This window comes from Ochotona princeps, chromosome 6 (assembly GCF_030435755.1).
Source record: "Ochotona princeps isolate mOchPri1 chromosome 6, mOchPri1.hap1, whole genome shotgun sequence".
Classification (NCBI taxonomy): domain Eukaryota; kingdom Metazoa; phylum Chordata; class Mammalia; order Lagomorpha; family Ochotonidae; genus Ochotona; species Ochotona princeps.
This window is the reverse complement of record NC_080837.1, coordinates 34,137,474-34,156,219: the sequence shown is the minus strand read 5'-3', so window position 1 is coordinate 34,156,219 and position 18,746 is coordinate 34,137,474. Positions and strand designations below refer to the sequence as shown.

At 37.7% G+C, this 18,746-nt stretch overlaps 1 protein-coding gene and 1 non-coding gene across 2 annotated transcripts; both read left to right on the top strand.

Annotated features, from left to right (window-relative positions):
- Window positions 1–712: 712 nt before the first annotated feature.
- TERB2 (telomere repeat binding bouquet formation protein 2) lies at window positions 713–18,109 on the top strand. The gene is made up of 7 exons (XM_004578392.3): window positions 713–806; window positions 890–971; window positions 1,704–1,843; window positions 5,046–5,107; window positions 8,572–8,657; window positions 12,358–12,446; window positions 17,717–18,109. Exons 1-7 carry the CDS (start codon window positions 743–745, stop codon window positions 17,866–17,868), a joined length of 675 nt encoding a protein of 224 aa, XP_004578449.2. The 5' UTR covers window positions 713–742; the 3' UTR covers window positions 17,869–18,109.
- Window positions 17,105–17,287, top strand: LOC118759397 (U2 spliceosomal RNA). The gene has a single exon (XR_004996180.1). It is a non-coding gene; the product is annotated as a U2 spliceosomal RNA (small nuclear RNA).
- Window positions 18,110–18,746: the final 637 nt, after the last annotated feature.

Genomic DNA, 18,746 nt, shown 5'->3' with positions numbered 1-18,746 from the left:
CATTGGAAGTGGTAGCTTTACGAGCTATGCCAGAATGCCAGTCTCAATTAATTTCCAACTAATTTTCTTTAAAAAAGAAATTTATGCCCATTTATACACATATCAAAATGAAAACCAATCACCTATTTCAAGAAATTAGAAAAATAGAAATTCAAAATCAAGTAAAACACATAGAAATTATAAAAACGTTTAAGGAATTTCACGTCAGAAAAAAAAACCCAGCTTATTGTAACTGAGGTAAGAAGTGCGGTGAGATTGAGTGAGTCCATGAAAGAAAACCATTATTCTGGAGGACATTTGAACACTGGTAATACCTATGTTTAAGAATTACTTTTTAAGTGCAGTAACGGTACTAGTTGTGTTTTCTGTAAAGTCCTCAAATTTTAGAGATTCAAAGCGAAACATTTGTAGGTGAAATGATAAAATGCGTTTTGCTTGAAAATAATACTTGACGCCTCAGAATCTGTGCCCATGCCTGTACAACAGAGAACAATACCTTTGTTGATACGTAGGTTTTAAAACTCACCAGCCTGAGAGGCCCGCCTTATGCGCAGCTTCTGAGGAACCCAGCGACTTCGTCAGCACCAGCTGGGCGCTACGCTCTCTCTTCACGTGCCTCTGACCTCTCCCGCCCACTGCCCTTGGGAACCAATCATTGAGCTCGGCTTCAGAGCTGGGACCAATCACCAACCTCAGCGTCAGGGTCCCCGCCGCACGCATTCTCACAGCGAGAGACAACGCCATGTTTCACGGGCAGCGTGGTTGGTTTTGCCGCAGCGTCAGCCAGGACCTGAAGCAGTTCTGGGGTAGGAAGCTGGCCCGAAGGGTTGGTTGAGGCGGTGCATCCCGCTGAACCTGCTCGATTCAGTCTGTGCTCTTGCTTTCACAGTGGCCCAGGGAGGGATGATCAGCGACCCACAAGCAGCAGAGTTCTTGTTCAGCTGTGATGCCTCGCACCCAGACACGCTGAGGTACTGAGGACGTGTCAGAATGAGGGCAGAGTTAGGCGTTCCACTAACAACTTTTGATGGTAGATTGAGATGGGAAGCCAGCACTTTCTAGGGCTTCCTTTCCCTTCCTCCTCAGGCTCAAGGCCTGGCCCCTGGTCTCTAGGCGCATGTTTGCTGAAGAGTTCTCATGCACAGTATGTCCTAACTCAGAACTCATCACCCTGTGTGCCTGCCCCAGGGCCTGACTCCTCCAAACCCAGCAACCTCCATGGTCCATAATCCAGTCAACCCAATCTGTCCTTGTTGTACCTTCATGCATCGCCCCTCCTCCATCCTTTTTTTTTTTTTTTTTTGCTGTTGTGTAATATTTTTGACAGATTTAGCAAAAAGGTTGCCTTCTCTATGTGAAGGCTTGTCTTACGCCTAAGAATTCATGGGTCTCTCATTATGACAGTGATTATGAATGAAAATCATAGGTTACTGCACTCTATCTACTGTGAATGACCAGGAAACAGTAACATTTTTAGGTCAAGTTCCTGAATTCATATAATCATTTATGAAATCTCTAACGTTGAGATTGACCTAGATTCAGACCTCCCAAAAGAGTAATATTTTACTCCTTTGCCAGAAAAAAAGGATCATCTTAAATGTATCTTTTCATGTAACTGTCCCTGACATTAGTGCTTTATCATTTATTTTTAAAGTTTGAATGTTTATTTCATAGCCTAAAAGATTTATTTTTCTTTCTCCTAGAATATATCAGAGCCTTGATTACATAGAGGATAATGCTACAGTTTTTCATGCCTACTATCTCTCAGCAGTAGCCAATGCTGAAACAAAAAATTCCGTGGTTTTAGGTCATTTCATTCTTCCTCCTGAATGCCTGCAAAAAGGTCAGCAAAGATCATTCAACCAACGTTTCTGGTCTTTGTCCTCAATCTTTGTCTTCATTCAGGGATTTTTAAGCCTTTTTAAATAAAAGATACAAAGAAAGGAAGGGAGAAACAGAGATCCTCCATCTGCGCTTTCACTGCCCATATAGCCACAAGGACCAGAACTGGGCCCATCTCTTCGCAGTCTGACTTGGACCATCTGCCACAGAAGCCTGGAGCATCTTCTGGGACTGCCACATGGTGCAGAATCCCAAGGCTTTGAGCCATCCTCTGCTTTCCCAGACCATAAACAGGAAGCTGGGTGGGAAGTGGAACAGTTGGGGCATGAACTGATGCCCATATGGAATGCTGGCACTGGCAAGGGGAAGATTAGTCAGTTGAACTATTACAGAAACCCTTCAATCTTTTCTTGTCTAACCTTAAACATCATACTTTTGTATGTGTTACTTTATTATCCAACTCTTGATGTGAATTTTACCAAAAGGTAACAATATCTCCAGAAATTCAGATTGAAGCTGAGTACAAACTCCCAATGAAACAAACATTAAAAAGAAACTTGAGGGCCTGGTGTGACTTGCCTTGAACACGCCAGGACCCCATGTGGGCGCTGGTTCTGATCCCGGCAGCCCCACTTCCCAATCAGCTCTCTGCTTGTGGCCTGGGAAAGCAGTCCAGGACGGCCCAAAGCCTTAGGATCCTGCACCTGCATGGGAGACCAGGAAGAAGTTCCAGGCTCATGGCTTTGGATTGACATAGCTCTGGCCATTGCAGTCACTTGGGGAGTGAATCATCGGATGGAAGATCTTCCTGTCTCTTTTCCACTCTGTATATCAGACTTCGCAATAAAAATAAATAAATCTTTTAAAAAAGAAACTTGAAAAATATTTCCATACAAGAGGTTTTATAATTTGCAAATATTGAGTTTCTTCCATAGTTATTGTCCTAGTGAGAACTATTTGTAATTTATAACATGAAATTGTTCTAAGTGGTTTGTGCAAGTTAATTAACTTGTTGAAAAAAATTATTTGTTAAAAATGAGTGTGCTAATCACCAAATACTCACCTTCAAGTAGCTTATACTATAGAGACTAGCTTATCTGATTTTAATTCTATTTCCTATTATATCTGAGTTTAGCATCTTTTTTAAGATTTATTTTTATTGTTTTATTGGAAAGTCAGATATACAGAGAGGAGGAGAAACAGAAAGATATTCTGATGATTCACTCCTCAAGCGACCTCAATGGCCAGAGCAGTGCCGATCCGAAGCCAGGAGCTAGGAGCCTCTTCTGGGTCTCCCACGTGGGTGCAGGGTCCTAAGGCTTTGGTCCATCCTCTACTGCTTTCCTAGGTCACAGGCAGGGAGATGAATAGGAAGTGGGGCTGCTGGTATTAAAACCGACACCCATATGGGATCCTGGTGTGTGCAAAGCCAGGGTTTTAGATGCTAGGCTATAGCGCCAGGATCTTTGAGTTTAGCATCTTGTATTAACATGTTTTAAATTTCTTAAAAATTTGTCTTTTAAAAGAAATTAAAAGTATACATCTTATCCAGCTAAGAGCAGTATTGTCTAGAAGAGGAAGACACAAATGTGAGCTTCATATGCATTTAAAAGTTTTTGGTAATCACAGTTAAAAGAATAAAAGAAATAGATGAAATCAACATTTAAGAGCCTGGTGCGATGGCTCTGGCTCAGTTGTCACCTCGGATGTGCCAGGATCCCATATGGGCACTGGTTCATGTCCCAGATGCTCCATTCCCTATCCATCTCCCTATTTGTGACCTGGGAAAGCATTAGAGGATGACCCAAAGCCTTGGAACCCTGGACCCACATGGGGGACCCAGAAGAAGCTCCTTGCTCCCAGCTTCAGATGGGCTCAGCTTCAGCCATTGTGGCTATTTGGGGAGTGAACCAGCAGATGGAAGATTTTTCTCTCGATCTTTCCTTCTCTCCATGGATCTGCCTTTCTAATAAAAATAAATCTTTAAAAAGCTGAATTAATGTTTAAAATGTCTTATATATCCTAATATGAGTGGTCTTCTGAAAATTCATGAAAAATAGGTATTATGGAAAAAATCATGTATGAATTTCAATTATTTGTTTCTTTTTTGTACCAAGGGCAAGATTATGGTAGAAGCAATTAAGATACTACTAGGGACACCCACATCCCACGTCACAGTGTGTGGTTTGAGTTCTGCCTGGAATTCTGGTTTGAGTGCTTCTGATCCAGCTTCCTGCTGATGTGTTTCTTGGGAGGCACCAGATTATGGCTCAAGTTCCTGGGTTCCTGGCTATCCATATGGGATACAAGAAGGGAGTTCTGAGCTCCTGCGTGGTGTGGCCCAGCCCTTATTGTTGTGGACATTTGAGGACTGAAACAGAGGATGGGAGATCTCTGCCTCCATCTTTCAAATAAAATGAAAAATCAAATTCAAAAAAATTGGATCAAAATAAACTTCTAATTCTACCTTTCCACTGACTTCCCGTAGTTCCTTTTATATCCAAACTATTGTCATACTTTTTTTTTTGATACTGAATCATTGAAATCCAGTGTTTATTTTATACTTATCACACACAGTACATCTCAGTTTGGGCTCACCACATATTTTAAGTATTCAGTGCCCAAATGTACCTAGCAGCTACTGTACTGGACATCCATATTGGATTTTGAGTGATGTTACCCTCTTTTTTTATTTATTTAAGTGCAAACTTTCAAGAGCTTTGACTTAGGATGTTGGCACTCCTTTGATTTGGTCAATATTGTAGAATTCCTGCACTTCCAATCCTCCTAGACATATTGCTTGTGTACCTTTCTTTTAGCAAATAAATGAATTTTCAAGGATCTCTGCTCTGCAAACTCAACAATTTTACTCTGCTTATTTTGACTGGGCAGCTGTCCACCTTATTAATGCTTGAACTGATTCAGACACCGATGTCTAGTGAAGAAGTTTATTCCAACAGGAAGAGTCAGCCCAGTGATTTTCATAATGCACTGGGAGCATTTGGGGAGTTTGTTAGAAAAACAAATTCCTGAAGTCCTCCTCCTCCTATTGAGTGGATTCAGTAGGAATCTGCATTTAACAAGTGTCATAGTTTTGTAAATGGAATACCATTAGCCAGACATTTCAGACTTCAAGTAAATGTTGGGAGATTTGATAAAGTTACTTTTAAAAAACAGTATTGGATTTATTTTTCTTACCACAGAAATAAGAAGAAAAATTGGTAGTTTTATTTGGGAACAAGATCAATGTTTTCTGAAAAAAAAGGTAAGAGTAAATTAAGGTACTTGATTAGAATCCAATTTCAAAATTTTCTGAAATCAATGTAATCTTAGAAATGTTTGCTTGTCATATGTTAGCACCTTTGAGCGAGATTAAGGAGTTAAGGGCATGTTTTTATTGAATATTATCTGATCTGATATTGCTTTTACAGTAGTACATGAGGTATTTTTATGTAAATGGACGTATTCATGCAAGAAAATTGAAATTTTGCTTCTGATAGCAATATTAAAGTGGTTATAAGTGCATGGTTCTTACCAGTTATTTCCTGCCAGTGTAAATTCTAATTCCTGTGCTGTGCCATCTACATAGTACTAAAAACCGATTATTTTTAGCCTTTGCCATCCTGACTCAAACTTATCTATCCTTTTGAAAAATTATTTTCCATTTATTTTAAGAGAGAGAGAGAAAGTTTTCGACCTCTGGTTCTCTACTCAAGTGTCAGCAACAGTCAAGGACTGAACCATGCTGAAGTCAAGAACAGGTGACCTATGTAGATGACATGGACCCAGGTAGTTCAGCATCACTGCTGCCTCACGGGGTATGCGTCCCTGGAAGCTAGAACTGGCTCCAGGACTGGAGCCCAGGCACGCTGATATTGGATACAGACGTCCTAAGTGGCATCTTTAACTGCTGCTCCAAATGCCAGTCCCCATCTGTGCTTTTGTCTTCAAAATGTTTATATCATAGTTAATTTGGGATAATTTGAACATCAAAAAGAATAATGACAATAACAGATTATAAAACATTAAATAAAAGGAAACCATGAGTCCATAGTGATATTACAAAGGCAAGAAGAAAGATAGAAAAATTTCCATTATATAATAATAGAAGCTAATAAATATAAAAAGGATGATAGAATGGAAAATCTCCACTTATAACCCTAAGTATAAAAATTGATTTAGACAAAGATCATTAACGGATTGTAAAACCGTAATTTCAGATTATCATCTATAAATTACTTACGAATTACAAAGGCAAACAATGCATCTCTATAATGGAAGGATCTGAAAAACACCATGTTAACTAATGAAATTTTGTATCACAAATATTGGAACAACCTCACATTGTGTTAAGTATGATATGACAATAAGTACACAATATTACCTACATAATATTCTTGTTCAAAATGCTTAACCTGAGTCTAATTGTGAGTTAATCATCAGAACACTAAATCCAGAATATGGGTTATACCACAAGACAACATACAACCCTTTAACAACCGTGCTATAAAAACCAAAGCATAGGAAGGGGGTAGAGTTGTGATGCAGTGGATTAAACCACCACTGTATATGTCGCATTCCACATCAGAGAGCCTGTCTGCCGCTTCCATTCCAGCTCCCTGCTAATATACGCTGTGGAAAATATGTTTTAGACTAAGTAACAATTAAATGTAATACATGAACCTTGACTGAATTCTGAAATTTTTTTTTTAACTTAAAAGGGGTATAAAAGACATTCTGGGTTTTTATTAAAAAATTAACTGTGGAGTGTTTATTGAGTGATTTGAATTAATGTTAATTTGCTTTAATGTGATAGTGGTATTAAAGAATATATTTTTAAAGAAAATGCATGTTGAGTATTAAGAAATAGAAATGACATGGTATTTGCAAATGTTTTCAAATGATTTAGCGAAAATGAAAAGAGAAAAAGGCATCCAGGCTGGTAAGAATATAAATCTAGATTAAAGGTTTATAGATTAAAGGTTTATTGTACAATTTAAGGTAAATTGGGAAATTTTCAAAATAAGGCAGGATATCTTTGTACTATATACCAAATATAAGCAGTTAATTTATACATTTTGTGTTCCTTTTATTAATTCATTTTTTTCTTCTCAAATGTTATCAACTAAAAGCAATAGTTATTTTATAATCTTTGGTAAGGAGATAATAGTAAGTTTGACTAAAGGTGAAAATACCTAATCCTGGCTTGTCACATTGTTTCCAGGAAAATGGGTGATGACTGAATGGTTATTTTTTGATAATTATTGCATATATCAGAAGTTTCTTAAATATCATTATTTTAATCATTTGGTTTTATAAATGAGAAAATTGAGATAAAAACACATGTTTTATCTCACAGAACTAATTGTTAACAAAGAGGAACCAAACTTTTCTCATTTCAACCCAATCCAATTTTTTTCTGCAAAGAAATTATGAGAACATACTTATATTGGCTCTAAACAGTGTATTACACCACACAATAGATTATTTTACCAATTCTTTCAAAATATTGAGTCATACTGAATCCTAGCTAATTATAATAATGTAACCATACAACATATATATAGAAGGTACTTTACTGAACTGCAAGGGTATATCTGGAAAGTAATTTGGCTAGCATTTTTATTGTTTGCAACAGATTTATGATCAGAATACAGAAATTTTTAATGACTTATTACGTAAACATATTATGATAGGTACCCCTATCAGTCACTTTTTAAAATTTTTAAATATTTATTTTTTAAATATTTATTATTTAAATATTTATTTTTATTTGAAAGGCAGATTTCATAGTGAGAGAAAAATGGAAAGATCTTTCATGCATTGATTCACTCCCTAAATGTTCACAACAGCCAGAGCTGAGCTGATCTGAAGCTGGCAGCCAGGAGCTCTTCTGGGTCTCCCACACAGGTGCAGGGTCCCAAGGCTTTGGGCTGTCCTAGACTGCTTTCCCAGGCCACAAGCAGGGAGCGGGATGGGAAGTGGAGCTGCCGGGACCCCAGCTGGTACCCTTGTGCAATGCTAGCACTTGCAGGTCAGCACTGTACCGCCCACTCAACCTCACTTTCACAACTCTTTTAGAAAAAAACTTAATATACAAAAATTCTTTCAAAACTTCTCAGATACTTCACTGTCACTTTGAATTGTCAATTTGTTCATACTTTTATTTGTAGCTTACACAGAGCCCTAGAACCCTTAGACAGGGCTTTCAAGAAAGTTGAAGTTGGTAACTCCTTTTCTTGTTTGGTTTTCTTATATTGTATGACCACTGGAACACTGAAGATGCGGCTTGGAGTATCTACATCATGCATCACACTGCCTCGGGGGGTAGACCCGGCTTTGTTCCTGATTCCAGCTTGCTGACAATGCAACCTGGGAGAACCAGATTGAGTCCTGGGATCCTGGCTTTGGCCTGGCCCAGCCTGCCTGTTCCATTTCTACCTCTCTGCCTTTCAAATAAATAAATCTGTTTTTAAATTGTATTATGACCATGTAAGAGAAAATTCCAAAAACTAAAAGATAATTACATTTGCCAAAATTGTACTGATCCAACATAATCACAACTGTTATCTTCAAAATTCTAATTTTTATGTACAAAATTTTGTAAGTTTTCCCACTAAACTGGATATGATTAACAAATATTTTTATAGTCAGTGTCTTTTTGGCAAATATTGATTGACTTATTGGTGTGGTGATTTTTAAAACTTTGATTTCTTTTACTATCCACAGAATGTTGCAGTAACATCAAAAGAAATAAAGCCACTTAGGAAAAGCAGTGAACTGGAAACAGATCATGGGAGAGGATTATCTGAAAGGTATTGGATTCCTGTACCACACTGATGTTTAATTCAAAGTAGCTATCTTTGAGCACTTATTATATACTTACTTCATCATATTAACACAGTCTTCCTGTGAGGTTGATACTTTTATCACATTTCCCATTATATCAAAAAAGCAATTTAGGATGAAATCTTTAATGCAAACTTTAACTAGATTGAGAAGCAGGATTAGAAGTGGGTCAGTCTTAGTTGGTGTCTTGTCACACAGCAAGGTAAGGCTCCACCTGCAGTGATGCTGGCATCCCATGTGAGCATGTTGGAGCTGTGGCTGCTCCACTTCTGACCCAGCTTCCTGCTAATGCTGGATCTGCCTGGGAAGGGCCTCAGAATGGCCCAGGTGCTTTGGTCCCTCCACCCACGGGGAGACCTGAGTGGAGAGTTGCAGGTTCCCGGATGCAGATATCTGGCTTGGTCCTGGTCCAGCCTGTCCTTTGTGGCCATTTGGGAAGTAAATCTAAAGATAAAACAATCTCTCCCCCTCAATCTTTAAAATACAGAAATATTTAAATACATATGATATATATGTTCAAATAGAAAATACACAAAATATTAGCAGTAATTTAAGGTTGTGAGTGATTTCATTACTCTGTCCCAAATGGTTTACTGTATAGCTACTTTACTTTAAAAAATTAAATTTTAGGGCCGCATGCAGTAGCTTAGTGACTAAAGTCCTCGCCTTGCACACACCAATATCCCTCATGGGCGTCGGTTCTAATCCCAGTGCCCCCCCACCCTGCTTCCCATCCAGCGCCCAGCTTGTGGCCATTGTGGCCACTTGGGGAGTGAATCATTGGATGGAAGATGTTTCTCTGTGTAAATCTATTTTTTCCAATAAAAATAAATCTTTTTAAAAGTTAAACTATAAAGGACAAGCAAAGACAAACTTACCAGTGTGTTGCAGCCAATCTCTGACAGATTTATTAATGATCTAATACTAATTCAAAGTTTTTCAAACATAAAAAAAGTTTTTCAAACATTCATAGGGAGCATTCATTATTTAAATGTCTAGTGTTTATTTGCTGAAGTAAAAATGATAAAGTGATAGTTGTTTCTAATATGGAAATTAATAGGTTAATTTATGCATTCTCCAATTTTAGGCTGTTCTTCTATAAATTATAATTTCATTAAAGTTACAAAGAGGTTTTACAAATCTGGAGAAAATATATCCAATCCAAAAAAATTACAAATACACCTTAGGAAAGTAAATTCCTGCTTAGAGCTTTTCTTTATGGAACCACTAGAGGGTGCAGTGTGAACGCAGATAAAATATACTTGGCATTTACACATGAAACTTAATTTTAACACTGGCACACTACTAATAGTGATATAGAGCACATATTTAGTGGTAAACACTTATGGAACACTTGCTGAATACAAAACATTTGTTATTTAAGCAGTTCACAGTATTTGATTTGATTCTCCCAACCTTATGAGGTAAATACTATTAGCTGCATTTTACAATAAAAGGAACAGATTTAAAGAGCTAAATAATTAATCCAATATTAATCAAAGAATGGAGATGAATTTGAAAACAAGTCTAACATATTCAGACTTCAAAGTTTTATTAGACGCTATTCTCCCCTCCTGAAATGTTGCCCAAATCTTCTGAAAGTTGTGTAATGTTTTATGTTTTAAGCATTGTTATAATAAATGTAGTGCATGTAGTTTGTCAAAATGAAAACTTTAGAAAAGAATAAAGAAAATTTAAATTACAAAATGATTCCAGAACTCATAGATTATTGCCATCAAGAGTAATATATTCCTTGACAGTTTGCTGCCTACACACAAGTTAATAGAATTTAGGTCATACTAAATACATAGTTTATCTCTTAATTTCCCATTTAATATTCTTTGGGAATTTCCCTATTTTGAAAAATCTCATTTGATTTTATGATTTATAAGGAATGCATACAGTATGTCATTTTCTTTTTTGTTAATCGCCTTTAACTATTTTTACAATGTGTGGCTCTGATGACACTTTTATGAACATCTTTTTTAAAATAAATCTTCCTCTGTCACTTTGTGCCCTGTAAATGTACACAGCCATTGTTTGTCAAACATTAATAAATCTGTTTTTTTGTATAAAATTTATTTACTTTTATTCGACAAGCAGGTTTTTAGAGAGATGGACATATAGAGAGAAAGATCTTTTGTCCTCTGGTTCACTTCCCAAGTAGCCACAGTGGCTGGAGCTGAGCTGATCTGAAGCCAGGAGCCAGGAGCTTCTTCTGGGTCTCCCACTCGGGTGCAGGGTCCCGAGGCTTTGAGCCATCCTCTTCTGCTTTCCCAGGCCACAGGCAGAGAGCTGGATGAGAAGTGGGGCTGCTGGAGATCTGTTTTCCTTTCCAGAGACAATCAATATTAGGTATGTTTACTAACAAATGCATCTGAATATTTCTTTTCTGCATTTTCTCACTGTAAACACTTTTCTTCACCTTACCTCTTTATGTTTGATAATTAATATTGCATAGCATTTTATATTACTACATAAAACATATTTTGCTTTTTTGTATTATGTAGTATTCCATTGCATGAATTCACCATGGTTTATTAAAATAATTCCCTATTTTAATGGATTTTTAGGTAATTTCTAATCTGTTACAAGCAGCTGAGGACAGCCCAAAGCCTTGGAACTCTGAGCTCTGTGGGAGAACCAGAAAGAGCTCCTGGCTTCAGATTGACTCAGCTCCGGCCATTGTGGACAGTGAACCAGTGGATGGAAGATCTTTCTGTCTCTCCTTCTCTCTGTAATTTTAGAATTTATGTGTCTCATAATTTTCCCAGATGCCATTTTTATTTGTTACAGCAAAGTATTGAAGTACTATTGAAGAGCATGTTAATTCTTTGAATGTCACAAATGTATAAGGGTACTTCAAAAGGTTCATGCAGAAATGAAATTAAAATAGAAGCTTATTTTGGTATAATTTTGAAATCCATGCAATTTTTTCATAATAGTTATTTCCATAATTTTTGGAAGATCCCCAAATGTACATATTTTATAAGTATAAGGTATTATTGAGTTATTATATTGTCAGAGATACTGAGAAAAAGACCCAGATAGACTTGATAAATGTTTTTTTCATACAAGAACAAAGAAAGCCAAAAATATTGAGTGGACCCTTACATAGCTTAGAATATGAAAGGAAGTTCACCACTAACATTTTCTCCCAGTAAGACTGATGTCAGATCAAAGAGCCTTAAAAATGATATCTATATAGGAAGCTGGTTTGTGGTGTAGTATGTTAAGCCACCACCTGGGACACTGGCATCCCATGTGGGTGTGGGTTTGCGTCCCAGCTGCTCCACTTCCAATCCAGTTCTCAGCTAATGGTACGGGAAAAGCAACAAAAGATGGTGTAAGTGTTTGGACTCCTGCTGCTCACGCTGGAGACCTAGATGAAGTTCCTGATTAAGCCTGGCACAATTCTGGGTGTTGTGGTCATCTGTGAGATGACCGGTAGCAGATCTTTCTTTCTCTTCCTCTTCCCCTCTCTCATCCTCTCCCTCTCTATGCAACTCTGACTTTCAAATAAAGAAATATAACTCTTAAAAAGATAATTTGCTCTATATAATCTGGAGTAAGTTCTCTCTTGCCACACAAGTCCAAAAACAAGCTCAAAAACAAAGCCCACCACCACCAACAAATATAAATGCAAATCTCTGTTTTATTTTACAGCACAGAAGAGGATTTTATAAGGACTCCAGCTGTGGAAAAGCAGATGTACTTTCCTCTTCAAAATTATCCAGTGAACAACATGGTTACAGGTAACTTAAAATGAAATTTTAAGGGAAGAACCAAAGGAATATTGTGATAGCAAAGATGCTGTTGTATTCCAACTGCCCTAGCAAGTAGGCCTTGCTTTGTCCTACATGGTAGTGGAGGGAACCTCATTCATTTATTAAACTAACCTGCAGAACTGCTCCACTGAATGTGTATTTTTGGACTGAGTCTGTGAGAAATCGAAAAAACCAGCTACTCGGCTATGAAAATAGAACTCTGTCACAGGCCAGTTGTGCACTGCAAAAGATAATGAAATGGGGCCAAGCACGGTGGCCTACAGGCTAAAGTCCTTGCCTTGCACACACCAGGAACCCATATAGGTGCCTGTTCTAATCATGGCAGCCTTGCTTCCCATCCAGTTCCCTGCTTGTAGTCTGGGAAGGCAGTCGAGGATGGCCCAAAGCCTTGGGACGCTGCACCCATGTGGGAGACCTGGAGGAAGTTCCTGACTCCTGGCTTCTGATCAGCACAGCACCAGCTGTTGTGGTCCCTTGGGGAGAGAATCACTGGACAGACGGAAGATCTTCCTCTCTGTCTCTCCTCCTATCTGCATATATCTGACTTTGCAATAAAAATAAATAAATCTTTAAAAAAAAAAAGATAATGGGGCTCGGCAGCGTGGCCTAGTGGCTAAGGTCCTCGCCTTGATCCCATGTGGCTGCTGGTTCTAATCCCGGCAGCTCCACTTCCTCTCTGTCTCTCCTCCTCTCAGTATATCTGACTTTGTAATAAAAATAAAATAAATCTTTAAAAAAAAAAGATAATGAAATGAACTGGGTGGAAGTACTGAAGACCCAAGATCAGGAGCAATTGGTTGCTGCCCTGATTTATCCCTATACCCAAACTTTCAGATAAAATGTAGATATCTTAAACCACAGTTGTGAGTTTACTGATATTGATTTTGCAGCTCCATCCTCAGATACTAAATGTCTAATGCTCATTTGGACTTACCAAATGTCTAATAATGCATTTGAAAAGTCAATGATAGGGCCACACATGGTAGCCGTGTGGCTAAAGCCCTCACCTTGCACGTGCCAGGCTCCCATATGGATTCTGGTTTGTATCTTGTCTACTCCACTTCCCATCCAGCTTCCTGCTTGTGACCTGGGAAAGCAGTCAAGGACAGCCCAAAGCTTTGGGATCCTGCACCCGCATGGGAGATCCAGAAGAGGCTCCTGGCTTCGGATTGGCTCAGCTTTGTCCATTGCAGCCACTGGGGAGTGAAGTCAGTGGACAGAGGATCTTTCTGTCTCTTATTTTCTTTGTAAATCTGGCTTTCCAATAAAAATAAATAAATCTTTAAAAAAAAGTCAATGATAAATGTTAAAATCAGTCACACAGAACAAATGTATATACTTAACATTTGACTATATAATGACACTGCTCTAAGTTTTTCTATTGGATAAAGAAACTGTTAAAAGATGATAATGCTAAATAATAAATACATTTTTAAAATATGATCATTTGCATGCAAACCAAAAAAGAACTATAAAACTCATTAGTTTTTAGAATCTAATTTTAACCTGATCTTTTCATTTGGCCGATTTAATAATTACTTTGGGGCTGGCCTTTTGCAGCTGTTAGGCTGCCATCTGTGATGCCAGTGTTAGAAATTGGTGTGACAATTAGAGTGCTTGCTGCTCTGCTTCCAATCCAGCTCCCTGCTGATACACCTGGCAAAGTAGTGGCTGATGGCTGAAGTACTCTGGTCCTGCTACCCATATGGAGACCAGATGGAGTTCCAAGCTCCTGGCTTTGGCCTGTTCATTGCAGACATTTGGGGAATTAACTAGTAGAGATGGAAGATCTTTTTCTCTCTGAACCTATCTGTCTCTGTATCACTCTGCCTGTCAAATAAATAAATAAAATCTTTGAAAAATAATTATTTCCCTCCCTTATGTGTCTATGTTTCTACAAGAATATTTTTTTCTACAAGAATATTTTTTTTCTACAACAATATTTTAATAGCACTTTCTGGGAGAGAACTTCATTCTTTAAATATAATTTGTCTTTAGTTTTACATGAAATAATAAATATTTCCTGTTGATATTATGCCTAGCTACTTATGCAGAAAAGAATACCTTTTTATTAGGAAATCAGCTTGTTTTGGGTAACTATTTGGTGAGAGTTCCAATTTAGGCTGTGGTATCAGTTTTCCTGACTACAACTTGAGCATCTTCATCAAAGTGGACTAGGCTCAACTCAATCACTGTTACATTTCTAGAAATATATTTATAAAAAATATAATTTGTAACTATGTTATAATCGCTTCTCAGCCTTTTGGCTAAGATCAAGTGCCGTAACTATGTTCTAGATCAGGGGTTCCCAGTTTGGCCCTGTTGGCATTTAGGCCAGATAATTCTGTCTGGGTGAAGCAGGTTGGGTATCAGTGCTGTGTACTGTAGAATGTTTAACAGTGTCCATAGCCTCTGCCACAATATGCTAGAGCCACAACATCTCTCTCCAAGTTTGTGACAACTAAAAATGTCTCCAGACATTGCGATATGCTCCCTAAAATATTAAGATCCTTCTCTCTCTTTTTTTAATTTTTATTTTTAGAAAATTTTTTACTGAACTTTTATCCCCTCAGTCTGACATTATTGGTTATCATCCATGATAAGAAGTTCTGATTGGTAGTTACATAACAGTAAGAAAACAATTACTAATAATTGTAAATACCTTGCAGATACCAAAAAGTTCCGATAATTGAAAGTTGAGAACCTATAATAGATGCTGTGTTATAATCTATGGCTATTTGTCAAAATATTCTAAAACTCAGCAGTTTTAAACAATGATCACTTATTTATTTCAGAGTTTCTGAGGGTTAGAAATCCAGGAGTGTGGTAGCTGGAGCACAGGGGGACAGGTCACTCTGCTTCAAAGCTCACTCATGCCTGGGTCCTTGCTGAGTTTTGGCTCTGAACTTCAGCTTCTCACTAAGTGAGCTTCTCTGTGAGAGCTATTTACAACACAAGTAACTAGCTTCTTTTGTCCTGAGAAGTAAAAAGGTGAGAAAAAATGCACCCCAAACAGAAGCCATTATCTCCTTTATATCCTATTCTCAGAAGAGACAAATCATCCCTTCTGTGTTGATCAAGGCAGCTGTATAGGTTATGAATGCCAGGAGGGGAGCATCTGTTGAGGTCAATGGAAGGCTGGGTGTCACAGACACATCTAGAATTATCCACCAATAATGCCTTTCCTAAGTGCTCTGTTCTTCCTCCAAATTTGTCTGGGTTATACAGGAACAGACACATTCTAGCACATGAGCTTGTCCCTACCCCTAAGAGTTGCTTTGTAACTGAAGACTTGACTTAAGCTGGGATAATTGCAGTTTTTTTCTGGATTTTTTTAAAAAGATTGACTTATTTTTATTGGAAAGGCAGTTTTACAGAGAGAAGGAGAGACAGAAAGATCTTCCATCCACTGGTTCACTTCCAAATGGCTGCAACGGCTGAAGCTGAACTGATCTGAAGCCAGGAGACAAGAGTTTCTTCTGTGTCTCCCACATGGGTGCAGGGTCCCAAGCACTTGAGCCATCTTCCTCTGCTTTCCCAGGCCAGAAGCAGGGAGCTGGATGGAAGTGGGGCACCCAGGACATGATCCAGTAGCCACATGGGATCCCAGTGATTACAAAGAAATTAGCCAATTGACCTATCACGCCAGGCCCAGTAGCCATATTTTCTACCATGAAAAGGAAACCAACTTGCCTCAAAAAATAAAACTTAGGCTAACATATAGAGAAAAACTTAGGACCAATGAGAGAGTGATGGTAAGTGGTTAATTCTGAGGCCCAGCCATATGTCTGCCTTTCTCACAGCTTGATTGATATGACAGTCTTTCCAGAAAAATCTTCATTTGTTTAAATTAGCTCAAATTAGATTTCTGTCCATTTCAATTCACAGTCCTATTTCATAACTGCAACAACAACAACAACAACAACCAGTTTCTGATATTATAAATATCCTATGCTTATACTTACAGGAATACTTTTGATAATGTAGTAACTTTTTTTTATTCTAACCTTCACAAACATCTCTAGAAACTTCAAACTGTGTATAAATACAATTAATTACTTTTTTTACTAGCTTATTTTATACAGATTTCTTGCCATTAGGCATAGAACATGAATTCATGCAAGGTATAGCAGTACTTCCAGAGATACTGTAGAGGAAATGACCCTGACTAAAATAGTGTTAAAGATATTTGGAACGTGTGTTGTGGTACAGTAGGTAAAGCCACACCTGCAATATTGGCATCCAATCTGGCTGCTAGTTTACATCCTGGCTGCTCCATTTCTGACCCACCTTCCTACTAATGCCTGGGAAAAGGGGAAGATGGCCTAAGTGTTGGGACCTGTGCCACTCACATGGGAGACCAAGTGAAGCTCTTGGCCTCGACCTGGCCCAACCCTTGTGGATGTGGCCATCTCAGGAGTGAACCAGAGAATATTTTATAATTCTATAATTCTAACTTTCTTTCAAATAAATAAATAAATCTCTTTTCTAAAAGTATTAATAGATTTGATATAGTTGTATTCATAGCTAATCTATTAGTCATGAATTCATTATCCAAACAAACTATATGCATATATTTGCTGTTGATCTTGATAGTAGTGGTTTTTTAAATTTAATCATTCTTGATCGCTTCTTGGCCTTTTGGCTAAGATCAAGTGTAGTCATTCTTGAACTCCACCAGAATTTTTCCATACACTATTTACTTTTAAACTAGATTTCAGTAAGTATAAACCACAAATATTTGCATTACAAACACAGAAAACATAATCAGTGAAATAGTGAGCATTTGCTATCAAGTTGTTGCTTAAGGTCATTTGAGTCCTTGAGCACTTTCCATTTGGCCAGGGTTTGTCTTGCTATTCCTAATCTGTTCAGATAATGATGACATCAAAATTACTTACACTCATAACCTTTGTTAACTGAACAGTAAGATCACTTTCAAGTATGCTGTGAGTATCAGCAGTGCAGGGAAATGCTGCCTGCTGGGACACAGAGGATGAACTGTTGGTGCTTTCAGTGGGAGATGGACAATGATTGCTCTCAGTAACCACAGTGGCTAATCAAGTATCAGCTTTAAAAGGAGGGAGGAGCTTAAGGGATGAGGGTGCAAGGGTAGACCCTTATGAATATCATATTTTATGGAGAATTTTCTCACTGGGATTGACAACAAAAAGTGTATCACATGACAGGAGTTCAAACATAGGCATGTATTTAAACATTTTTTTTTATTTTTGTAGGTTATGTATCAATTGAGTCCATGAAGAAATTTCTTGGGGAGATTCGTGACTTCATTCCTGGAAGCTCAGGATATTTGGCTTACCATGTTCAAGATGAAATTAACATGTCTGATATTAAAAACAAGTTGAAGAAGAATATTAAATTATTCTAGAATCTGGACACTTATTTTGTAAAAAATATTACCAAAGATGTATGTAATTTATAATGGTCCCCTGTGAGACAGGGAGAGGGGGAAATGAAAAATTCTTGTCTTCCTCAACCTGTATCTTTAGGAAAATTCAGAATCCTTTCTGTTGAACATTAACACCCCAGCATGTAAATAATGTTTATGAACTCTGAGTGCACAGTTGTTAAGAGAGTAACTGTCACTGAAACATAATTTGTAAAAAAAAAAAAAAAACCTTTCCCTGTCAGGTACATTTTTTTTCTTTTTTTTATTATTATTAATTACATTGCATTATGTGACACAGTTTTATAGGTACTGGGATTCCCCCGTCAGGTACATTTTTGTATTTAACATTCTATTTTACTCTCCAAGATTTAACACTAAGCTTTATGATTCTGCTCATCTGACTTTGACTTTAAAAGTTATAATGCTGTAGTTGAATTCTGAATTACTGTCTCTGACTTGAAAAATATGAAATAAAATATTGTAATAATCCAAATTTCATGTGTGGACTATTTATGCAGGTAAGTACATCTCAAGCATTATGTCATGTATGCTGAACTTGTAAGAAGCTTTACAACCCGGTCCGCAGAAACAGAACAGTAAACTTCCTTTGGGACTAGGGAGAGGAGCTTTCTCTGGTCCTTGCCTGGTTCCGACTTTGGGTCCCCACCCTCTCTCGTAATGACCATCAGGATCACTCCAGAAACCCCTCAAAACAAACAAACAAATAAACAAACAAACTAGAAAGGACTTTAGAGGACATCAAATCCAAACCATTTAGTGTTTTTAACGAGGAGTAGAAGACTTTTGAAAAAATGTGTCAGGGCCAGTGCAATGGCTCAGCTGCCTAATCCTCCACC